General features: G+C 60.1%; 1 protein-coding gene across 2 annotated transcripts; it reads left to right on the forward strand.

Annotated features, from left to right (window-relative positions):
• The first annotated feature begins 265 nt into the window (after positions 1–265).
• On the forward strand, positions 266–10,069 carry SH3BP1 (SH3-domain binding protein 1). 2 transcript variants are annotated; one of them, XM_014963496.1, is made up of 18 exons: positions 266–565; positions 2,404–2,446; positions 2,797–2,901; positions 3,301–3,377; positions 3,676–3,787; positions 3,886–3,962; positions 4,658–4,793; positions 5,412–5,480; positions 5,877–5,967; positions 6,250–6,392; positions 6,482–6,593; positions 6,685–6,766; positions 7,526–7,606; positions 7,714–7,830; positions 8,205–8,302; positions 8,495–8,624; positions 8,783–8,898; positions 9,371–9,723. In XM_014963496.1, the coding sequence occupies exons 1-18, from the start codon at positions 504–506 to the stop codon at positions 9,721–9,723; spliced, it is 2,004 nt and encodes a 667-aa protein (XP_014818982.1). In that variant the 5' UTR covers positions 266–503. The 2 variants fall into 2 exon arrangements, with proteins under 2 accessions (XP_014818982.1, XP_014818981.1); XM_014963495.1 differs by having other exon boundaries at positions 4,658–5,480; positions 9,371–10,069.
• Positions 10,070–10,492: the final 423 nt, after the last annotated feature.

Here is a 10,492-nt window from a genome sequence, read left to right on the forward strand (position 1 = left end):
GCAAGAGAGAGAGCGTGGGCCCTTCGCTCGGGCTCGGCAGCAGCGTGTGCTTGTCCTGCCTTGTTACGTGTTTGCTGTAATAATATTTCCCCTTTAAGGCTGGGCTGAAGTTATTTATACTTGCGGGGTGGTGACAGGAACACAGAGCGGAGCAGGAGCCCTGAACTGCTCTTACCTGATCTGCGGCGGAGGGGCGGCCAGAGGAGGAAGGAAGCTCAGAAAAAAAGAGAGGGAAGGAGAGAAGGGAGCCCAAAGGAGGGGAAGAGAAAGCAGGCAGGGCATCCCCAGGGAGGGACGAGGGAGGGGACCAGCCGGCGAGACAGAAAAAGGGGGAAGGAGGAAGGAGAGGAGTACGGAGGGAGAGGTTCTCAGGGAAAAGCGAGGGGCAGAGCGGCTCCTGGGACCCAAGGGGCCGCCCCCGTCCGATGCCAAGCATCACCGAGGGGTGCTGAGTGGGTACAGCCGAGCGGAGCAGCTCTTGTGGTCTCCTCCCGGCTCTCAAGATGATGAAGAGGCAGTTCAATCGGATGCGGCAGCAGCTGTCCCATCCCAACATCACCAGCCGGTAAGATCTTCTCCGCTACCTGTGCCGGGAGGGAGCGGGATGCGGGTCCTGGAGGGCTTGCACCAAGGCTGGACTCACCTTCTGGGGCCAGTGGCCAGGGAAAAGGGGAAAAAGGGAATGACCCTGGGTTTTGAGCATCCTCAGCATAAGGTGAGGGGCTGTGAGAGCCCCATGGGGCAGCAGGAAGGCTGCACCGGTGCTGCTCAGGAGCACCCCGTGCCCAGCTACCCTCTCCCAGGACCCAGAGATGCTATATCCACCTGGAAATGGGCCTTTCTGGAGCTTGGCTTCCCCAGGATGTGAGTGCAATGGAGAGGGACCTTCCAGCCACATGCCCTGTGCTGTGTGGTGACCAGGAGGGTGTTAGCAGCTAGGACCTGCCCTCCCCACTGAGCCCGGGGTGCCCCACAGAGGCCAGATGCCCTGCATAGCTCTAGCCAGCCCAACAGCACGGGTGTCCCGGGATGCCTTTAAGGAGAAGACCAGGGATCCTCAGAGGACCCATGGAGGACCTACAGTTTCACACACATCCCTCCAGCTCCATCGTACCTCCATTGCTTCCTTATTTTTCTCTTCGGCTTTCCAAAGCTCTCCCCTTGCACAACCCAGAACTGAAATTACAGGGCTGGGCCCTCCCTTCCCAGCCCCCTCGCTCCCTCTCTCCTACAGCCACCTCTGCAGGGTCTCCAGCTCTAGGAGGCTGAGCGGGACCAACCGTGTCCCCTGGACCACGGAGGTCCTTCAGCCAGCCCAGTAGACCAGCCACAGGGGTGGAGCTCCTACATCCTGGTGGCCTCTTGCTCTTCTTGCATTCCTCGGAGGGGAGCATGAGCCCCTTTCCCAAGCCTCCTGCCTCAAGATGTCTCATCTCCGTGTTGCATGTGCCTCCCTTTCGCTTAACGCCGGGCAGGCAGGAGGTCTCAAGCAGCTCGTGCAGCCCAAGAGCAAGCTCCTCACCCGCTGCAGAGCCTTTCCTCTGCAGGCCACAATCTCACGTGATGTTGCTTGCCTTCAACCAAGCCGCCCCCGTTTCCTGCGGCTCCACGGCCTCGTCCCAGCTTGGCTCTGGCGGGCAGTGAAAAGAGAGAAACACGAACTGGGGAAAAAGCAGCAGCAGCAGCAGCAGAGGGAAAGCAAACAGGGTTCCTGGGGCGTAGCAACGGCAGTGGGCTGTGAAGAGAGGTTTCCTCTATGAGAGGCATCAGGGAGGTTTGGTGGTGATGGCGGCTGGTGGGTTTTCAATTTGGTTTTGAGCAGAATTTGCTGCAAATCGAAAGTTTCCTTTGCCTGATTTGCTCCTAATACCTGCTGCAAAACCAAGCAGAAAGCTGGTTTCATATAGGCACTTCTGGAAGGCTTGGTGTTGGTCTCAGTCCCTAGCTTGACCACAAAGACATCCTTTCTTCAGCACTGGTGGCCCCACAGCCGGTGGCTACCCTGGCCTGCAAAGATGCGTGCAGGATCACCCGGATTCACCTTCAGGGGAGAGGTGGGGAGTGGGGGGTAGAAGGTTTCACCAGCAAACACCCCACCCATGATGTACCCCTGCTAGCCATCCTGTCTTCAAAAAAACAGGCCACATCTGGACATTTTGACTATGGTGCTCTGAACTTGAAGCCCTGTCTGATGGGCTGTCCACCAGCCAGCAAGGTTGGCTGCCTTGCTCTTCTCCTGCTGTTCTCATTCCCCTGGGCTCATTCTGCCTTGTGCATGATGGTCCAGACCATAGCCAGCATCTCCTGAGAGAAGCGGGTGGGACACAGAAGAACCTGCCTTCCTGAGGAGGCTGGGTGGAGGTCACCCCCATTTGCTGATGGCTCTTTCTCCTTCCTTTGCAGAGCCCAAGAAGCAACTGAGCTCCTGCCAGAGGATTTGCTGCAGGTGAGGTGTGGGCTGGGCCAGCAAGCGTGTGCCTGCTTGTGCCTGGGTGTGGGAACCTGCCCCGTTCCTGCCTGCCATTTGCCCTGCCAGCACGTCCAAGTCATGGGGCTGGCATCTGCCCACGTGCCGGAGGGTGACTCCAGGACCATAGCTCCTGACACAGGAAAGGGCTTCCCCAGCTGCTCACAGAGGGATGAATCCTGATCTGGAGCTGTGCTCCCTTTTCCCTGGACTAGGGGGGATGCTCGGTGGGCTCACCTACCCCCAGAGCTGGGTGGGGGTGAAATGGCCTCAGGGCACCCACCCAGGTTGCTGGAAGGGCTTCCCCAGTCCCACCGTTCTGCCCCCAGATCGAGCAGAGGATCGAGCCAGCCAAGCGAGCGGCTCACAGCGTGTCCAAGAGGCTCCAAGCCTGCCTGCAGGGGCAATGCGGCTCCGAGATGGACAAGCGAGTGGTGAGTAGAGTCCTCCCTCCGCAGCCCATGCTCACCCCTGCTCTGTCCTTATCCAGCAAAGGGGACGCCAGGCCCCTGGTTTGCCTAAAGCTCAGCCTAGACCCCATATCTAGCAGTGGCCACCAGCAGGTACCGAGGTAGAGCAGAGAAGGGCAACCCTCTCAGCCATCACTAACATGAGGCTTCCTGAGACAGAGGACAGTGTCTTTGCGTTGAATAACCCTCCGAAGCCCTGTTGTCCGTGTCCAGCCAACGGAGCTGGGTGGGCCAGGGGAAGACATGGTGACCCGGCGCAGGGTTTGGCCACTTGCTCCCATACCATGGTGGCATGCTTCATGGGGAGGGAGCTGCTCACACACCAGCTCACCATACCTTTCTTGATTCCTTGGCTCTGTGCAGAAGAAGCTGCCCTTGATGGCTCTGTCCACGACGATGGCTGAGAGCTTCAAGGAACTGGACACGGAGTCCAGCCTTGGGTAAGTGCCACTGGAAGAAAGGGCCAGGGGCAACCTCGAAAGATGCCAGACCCTGGCAGAGCCACTATCTTGGCTCAGGGGCTCCCACAGCCAAGCTGAGCTGTCAAACCCTGGCCTCGGGGACATCATTGGTGTCACAGGAGAAGGAACAGCCAGTGCCTTCAACCTCCAGTTACAGAGGGGGTCAGGGGTGGCTTAGGGTCCCACATGGGTATGGGTATGGGTATGGTGGGGGGTGTTGGGTCAGAGGGTGGCATGACTGCCACCTGCAGTCATTTCATCTCTGTCCTCCACACAGGAAAGCTCTGGAGATGGGCTGCTGCATACAGAGCTCGCTGGCCAAAATCCTGGCTGAGTTCGAGATCGCCCTGGAGCATGATGTCCTGCAGCCACTCAACAAGCTCAGTGAGGTAGCCCTGGCTGCCCTCCAGGCACCACTCTCCCATTCCACCTCCCCTTCCCACATCCCCAAGCCTCTGCAACGCCCTCTGGCCCCTCTTTCCCACAGGAGGAGCTTCCTATCATCCTGAAGCGCAAGAAGACCCTCCAGAAGTTGATCTCTGACTGGAACACCATCAAGAGCCGGTACAGGGCACATTGTGGCTCGGGGAATAGAGGGAGTGGGGGGACGGAGGGGACAGACAGACGACATGGGGCACAGCCCCCAGCCAGGTTGGGGAGAGAGGAAGATGATTGCCCTGGGTAGCAAATTTCCCAGGGCTGGGGAAGAAGTTAAAGAGGCAATAGCTCTTCAGGAGCACCCAGCCAGACCCTCTCTGTGGGTGCATCCCGCTTTGGGCTGAGCCACTGGCTCTGTGGCAAAGGAGAGAAGGGCAGTGCCATTGCTGAAGGCAGCAAAGTGCCCTGGCCCTGCTCAGTGCTGCTGAGATGGTACTTCTCTGACTCTTGCAGGGTAGCCCATATCACGCTGGGTTCCTCTGGGAGAGCAGGGCAGCCATGAGTCACTGATGGCTCGTTTCTACACCACCTTCCCTCTGGCTAGATGGAGGACAGGAAGGAACATCTCAGGAACGGGGCTTGGGAAGGGTCCTGCAGACCCTGAGTGTTTCAGGCAGCAGAGTACTCCCTGTCTTGACCCCTTGGTGTGGAGTATGTTTTTCTGGGTGAGGGAAGTTAGAGGCACTGGCCTAGGAAATCCACCACAGAGTAGCAGCATGATTTGCCACCCCCCTCACAGTCCACATACCCCTTCTGCACACCCACCCCACTCTCCCCTGGCACCAAGGCTGTAGGTGTGACTCTTCTCTCCCACCCCAAAGGCTGAACCAAGCTGCCAAGAGCTCCAGTAACAGCACTGGCACTGGTGTTGGCCCGGGGGCGTCTTCTGCTGCCAACAAACTGGAGATCTTGAAGGAAGAGGAGGAGGAGGTGAAGAGGAAGGTGGAGCAATGCAAGGTGAGAACATCACTTGCTCTGCACCCATGGGGCAGCTCCAGGGCTGGAGACCTGTTCCTCTCCAGTGGCTCCATCCAAGGTGACCACTGCACCAAGACAGATGCAGCCAGCCAGCATGTCCCTCAAGCAAACCAGTCCCTCAAGGAGACGCCCTATGCCCAGGGGAAAAGAAGAGTAAAAGATTCAAAGCACAAGCTGCTGCAGAGAGGAGGCTCCAGGGACTGGAGCAGGGAGCTTATGGGGTTCCCCTGGGCTAGGAGCCAGCTGAGCTGGCTGGGGTCCATGTTGGGTGGCAGAGGACCTTCACATCAGTTTGCTCCACCTCTGTTCCTCTGGAAAGCCCTGCGCCTTGTCTGGCAGAGCCCATGGGATCACTGCAGCTGGAGGTTTTCCACTTGTGCCAGGATCCTGATCATAGGGCATTACTCAAATGGGGTGGCAGAGCAAGGAGGAATCCCCACATGGCCCCAGTCTGTCCCCCTGGGTCCCAACCTCACTACTGCACCCCTGTCTGGGCAACTCACAGCCCAGGTGAAGGTGCTTTGTGAAGGTGTCCCCTCTTCCTTGGGTGCCAGGGAGGAGGGGGAAGGTTGCTTTTCTCTGCATCTTCCTTCCCAGGATGAGTACATGGCTGACCTCTACCACTTCTCCACCAAAGAGGACAGCTACGCCAGCTACTTCATCAGAGTAAGTCCTCTCTCACACTCCTCTTCAGTGTGTGAACATCTCCTGGGGTATGCCTGAGCCCAACCTTGTCCCTATCCACACCAAGCCCTTCAACCATGGCAGGGGACAGCCCCGGGCACAAGCAGATGCCCAAAACTGGCCTTGATCCATGCAGTGTGGGTTAATGCCACCACCAGCACCAACTGCACACAGAGGGGATTGTCTCAGTGACTCTCCCCCTCCAGTTTGCCCTCTACCTCTCACTATAGTCAAGGTCCCATGGACCCCAGCAAGGGTTTACTTGCAGCTCCCCCTTTGCCCTGCCTCCATGTGGGTGCAATGTCCTGGGGAAGGGGGTTCTCTCCGAGGGGGGGCAGTGCCAAACTGAGTGCTGTTTGCCTGTCCCCTGTGCGGCAGCTGCTGGAAATCCAAGCCCAGTACCACCGGCAGTCCCTGGGATCACTGGACTCGGCTCTGGCGGAGCTGAAGGAAAGCCACAGCCAGACAGGTACCCGCTAGCTTCCACACAGCCCGGGGAGGGCTGAGCCTGGGGATGCGAGAGCGGCTGGTGAGGCTGGAAAAGGAAAGTTTTCCCTCCCTGCATCTCCTGCTGCCTCCTACATTGGGCTGGTGGAACGGGAATCTCAGCCTGAGGTGGGCTGGAGATGCTGCCTGCCCAGCCTCTGCCTCCACTCAGCCAGCCCCGGCTAGGAGTGAGATGTCACGGCAGCTAGATGCCAGATGGCCCTGGTGGCCGCTGTCCCTCCCAACATCCACCTCCCTCTTCCAGAGCCCTCCTTCACTGCAGACACTCCAGTGGCGGGGTACTACGGTGTGCCCCTGGAGACACACCTCAAGAGCTTGAACCGGGAGATCGCGCTGCCCATCGAAGCCTGTGTCATGATGCTGCTGGCCTCCGGCATGAGGGAGGAGGTAGGCAGCACTCCTGACCCCCACCCCGCCACCCTCCCCCCCAAAAATGCAGCCACCCCACATCCCTTCCCTCTTCCCCCCATCCCCAGGGACTTTTCCGGCTGGCGGCGGGAGCCTCGGTGCTGAGGAAGCTGAAGAGCAGCTTGGCCAGCGGCTCCAACGCCCTGGAGGAGTTTTACTCAGACCCCCACGCTGTGGCTGGTGGGTGCCAGGGAGGCGGGATGGGGGGACACAATTGGGCAGTCCCTGCCGTCCCCCAACCACCATCACCCCCACCGCTCCCCCTCCCCAGGTGCACTGAAGTCCTACCTGCGGGAGCTGCCCCAGCCTCTGATGACCTCTGAGCTCTACGATGAATGGGTCAAAGTGGGCAGGTAGGTCCAGGCACTGGGGTGGAAAAGCCTCGTGGGGCTTAAAAAGGCCCCCCTCCGCCTTCCTTCTGTCCCTCCCAGCACTTGGAGCAAGGCTGCTCAGCCTCATTTGCCATGTGAGGAGATAAGAATGCAGCACCTGGTCTGTCCCCTGCTCAGCAAGAATCCAGATGGCCCAAAATCTCAAAAAAACATGGAAAGGGCAAGGCGGAAAGCTGCAGCCCCTTTTTGATTGCAAGAAGAGCTTAGCCTAGGAAGACCAGTTTGGCCTCAATGGTGTGAGCCCCATCTCCCTGGCCCACCAGCCCAGTTTGGCCTGTTGTTTTCAGGATGGACACAGTGGCGGAGAAGACACATCAAAAAACCTGGGGGAAGGGGGAGAGCACCTTTCTAAAGGGATCGGCTCAGTGCCATTGACGTCTGTAGTCATGGTGAAATAGGGTTGTGGCTTGTGGCAAGGCAGCGCTTGCCCCCAGGGTCAGCTGTATTCATGTCATATTAAACCCCTTGGAGGCTTTGGGGTGCAATTTTGTCGGTGCCTGGCTCACCTGCCCAGTATAGGCAGCAGCAGGGCATCTCCTTCCCCGCATGGGGCGGCCGACAATGGCTGTCTCTGCATCTCTCTCACCGTAGCGAGAGCGCTGAGCTCTCCGCTCCTCCTTCTTCTCTCTACATGGGGCGGCCAACACTGGCTCTCTCTGCGTCCCTCTCTGCCGTAGGGAGAGGGCTGAGCTCTCCGCTCCTCCTTCTTCTCTCTTGCAGCTTAAAGGACATTGATGACCGTGTACAGAGCCTTCAAGACACCTGCAGCCGCCTGCCCCGGGACAGCTACAACAATCTGAGGTGTTTTGCGGGGACAGGGCTTCTTCAGCCCCAAGCAATCACCAGGGGCACCCATTCCCTCCCTGAATCCATACTTACTGCTCACTTGCATTTCTTTTACCCCACAGGTACCTGATCAAGTTTTTAGCCAAGCTGGCCGAGCACCAGGAGGTGAATAAAATGACCCCCAGCAACATCGCCATCGTGCTGGGCCCCAACCTGCTGTGGCCGCAGCAGAACACAGAGTAAGACCTGGCTTGGAGGGGTGGGAAGCAGCTCACGCCATGGGCAAGGCTGATCCTGCAGCCTTCAGGCAGCACCTGCACCTCTTCCATTCTCAAGTCCCAACCCCTGTTCCCACATTCCCCAAGCAGCCAACTCCCCTTGCCAAGCACATGTCTCCTTAGCCACTCCGCAAAGTAGCAGAGGAAGAGGCTGAGACCCAGAGCACTTGTGACATGGATAGCCTCCAACACCAAACTAGGGTTTCCAGGACAGGCAACGAGGCCACCTTCCATCCTCCCACCTGCCTTGGGCTCTCTACCCTCAGGAATGAACACCAAAAGGGTTAATGCCCCTAAACCCCTTTTCTGATTCCTCCCCCACCCCTGTCTCTCAGAGACCCTGTGCAACTGGACTTGGCCTCGGTCTCCTCCATCCAGGTGGTGGGCGTGGTGGAAGCCCTCATCCAGAATGCAGACACCCTCTTCCCCGGAGGTAGGGCCAAGGTTTGACTTGGGGGGGGCTGCAGCAGAGAGTGAAGGGGAGGAGGAAGGGAAAGGGATATTTCTCCATCCCCAGGAGGAGGGAAGCAAGGGGCTGCTCCGGTTCTCTGCTTACGGGGTCACCAGGGGAAACTCTGCTTGGCAAGTGCTTCCTCATGGGGTCTCCTCCTTGCTTTCCACCCAGAGGTAGATTTCAACGTCTCAGGCATGTTCACGCCACCCGCAAACAGTGAACTTCGCAAGGCCACCCCAGTGGAAGACCCGTCCCCTGAGCCCCCTCCAGCCAGCACCCCGGCTCTCACGGATGGAGAGGCGTAAGTCCAGCAGGAGCTGGGAGCTTTGACTGTCCCAGCTCTCCTCATGTCCTCCCCTCATCCCACTCCACGCCATGGCCCGTATCCTTGCCAGATGAATGCAAGGTGCCCTGCAGGCAGGACCAACCGAAACCTGACTCGCCCCATTCTCTGCACAGCACCTCAAGGGACCCCGAGGCTAGGTCCCAGCCAGCATCCCCACCAGTGACCAGACCACCTTCTGAAGCCACGGCACCACCAGCTTCACAGACGACCGAGGACACAGCCCGTAAAGGTCAGGGTGCCCCAGGTGGCACAGTGCTTGGGAGATTATACCTCCCTAACGCTACCCCTTCTGCTTTGCCTTCATCCCGCCATTTCCCACACGAAAGGGTGCTGGGAACATCCCTGACACCAAGTGAGAAGCAGCAGCCCTGGCCGGGGCAGCAAAGCCAGGATCTGGCCCTTCATTGTGTGCTCCATCCCTGGGTGAGGGGCAATGTGGCCGGTCTTCCAATGTGGGGGTGAACACCCCCTGCAAAGAGGTGTCAAACCTCATGGCCCCTTGTGAGGGGAAGAGGGTGGGAAAAGACCCCAAAATCTGTCACGTACTTGGGTCTCCAGTATGGGAACTGGGCAAGGAGTAGCTTGTCCATCAGTCTGCCCGCAGCACCTTGTTTGGCTGATGGCTGGCACCGCAGCCCCCTCTGCTCTGGGGAGAGACCCCAGCAGAGGGGACCACAATTCCATCCCAGCTTTCTTTCCAGGCAAGCGCCCGGCTCCAGCTCGACCCACCATGCCGCCGCCACCCGTGGCCCAGCCCCGCAGCACGGCTCCCGCCCCGGCAGCCCCGGAGCACACCACCAGCCCCAAAGCCCGGCCGCGACGGACAGCCGGGGCACCCAGCCGAGCCCCTTCCGTCCCTCCGCCGCTGCCCCCCCAGCCGGCACCCCGCCACAGCCGAGACGCCCCACCATCCCCCAGGCCTCCAGCCGGCGAGGCCGAGGCGGCAGCTGCCATGGACTGTGCCCTAGGAGCCACAGATGAGGGGCAGCCGCTGGCTGGGGGAGGAAGGAGCCCCACGGCCACGTCACCACCAGCACAGCCCACGGAGAACTGAGCAGGGCCAGGGGGATGGTGCCCCTCTTCTCCCTCCATCTTGTCCTCCCATCTCCACAGAGCCTTCTTCCCCACATCGCCATGTCCCTGCCGGCGACCTGCGCTCCAGGCCCTGCCACCCCTATGGGACTCAGCTCCTGGCCTAGGTCCCCCATTGCGAACAAGCCACCCGCTGGGGTCCCTCCTGTGCCCAGGGAGCCAGAGGGGATGAGGCAGGGAGGCTCCTGGGCTCTGCCAGCAGTCATAGCGCCATTTGCCGGCACGCAGCCGCCACCCCAGCTCCTTCTGCCCCGTTTTGCCAGAAAACATGTTGCCCCCGGAACAGAGAGAGACAGAGTGAGTTACACAAATACACATAGATATATTTTGCAACTAAACTATTTAAGGAGCTGGTGTCACAATCGCAGGCAGGTGTGAGCAGGGCGCACTTGGCAGCCCGAGGTGCTGGAGGCCGCCTGCCCAGGCAGGCTGCAGCCGGGAGAAGGGAAGGGGGAGCTCCCCGGGGACGCCAACAAGGAGAGGTACGGTTCGGACCCAGGACGGGAGGGCCGCCCGGGGGACAGGGCCAAGGGGTAATGGCGGCCCCACCGACCAGCAGGGGGCGCCCTGCCGCCGCGCCTGCACCCGGGGGAGGCGGTGGCTAGGCGGGAGGGTGGCTTTAGCCAATCAGCAAGCGCGCTCACGCTCCGTCCCGCCCCCTCACCGCTCCCCCTGCGCCGCCAACAGGGCGGCGCGGCTGTCACTCTGGGAGCCGGCCTCTCGCCCCCCCC

This window comes from Calidris pugnax, unplaced genomic scaffold (assembly GCF_001431845.1).
Source record: "Calidris pugnax isolate Ruff unplaced genomic scaffold, ASM143184v1 scaffold44, whole genome shotgun sequence".
NCBI classification, from domain to species: domain Eukaryota; kingdom Metazoa; phylum Chordata; class Aves; order Charadriiformes; family Scolopacidae; genus Calidris; species Calidris pugnax.

Bases quoted from the DNA above. Each gene is read 5' to 3' on its own strand.
- SH3BP1 (XM_014963495.1), top strand. From the start codon at position 504: ATGATGAAGAGGCAGTTCAATCGGATGCGGCAGCAGCTGTCCCATCCC. The intron at 3,378-3,675 runs GTAAGTGCCACT...TCCTCCACACAG, and splicing joins GACACGGAGTCCAGCCTTGG to GAAAGCTCTGGAGATGGGCT. The intron at 8,625-8,782 runs GTAAGTCCAGCA...TTCTCTGCACAG, and splicing joins GCTCTCACGGATGGAGAGGC to CACCTCAAGGGACCCCGAGG.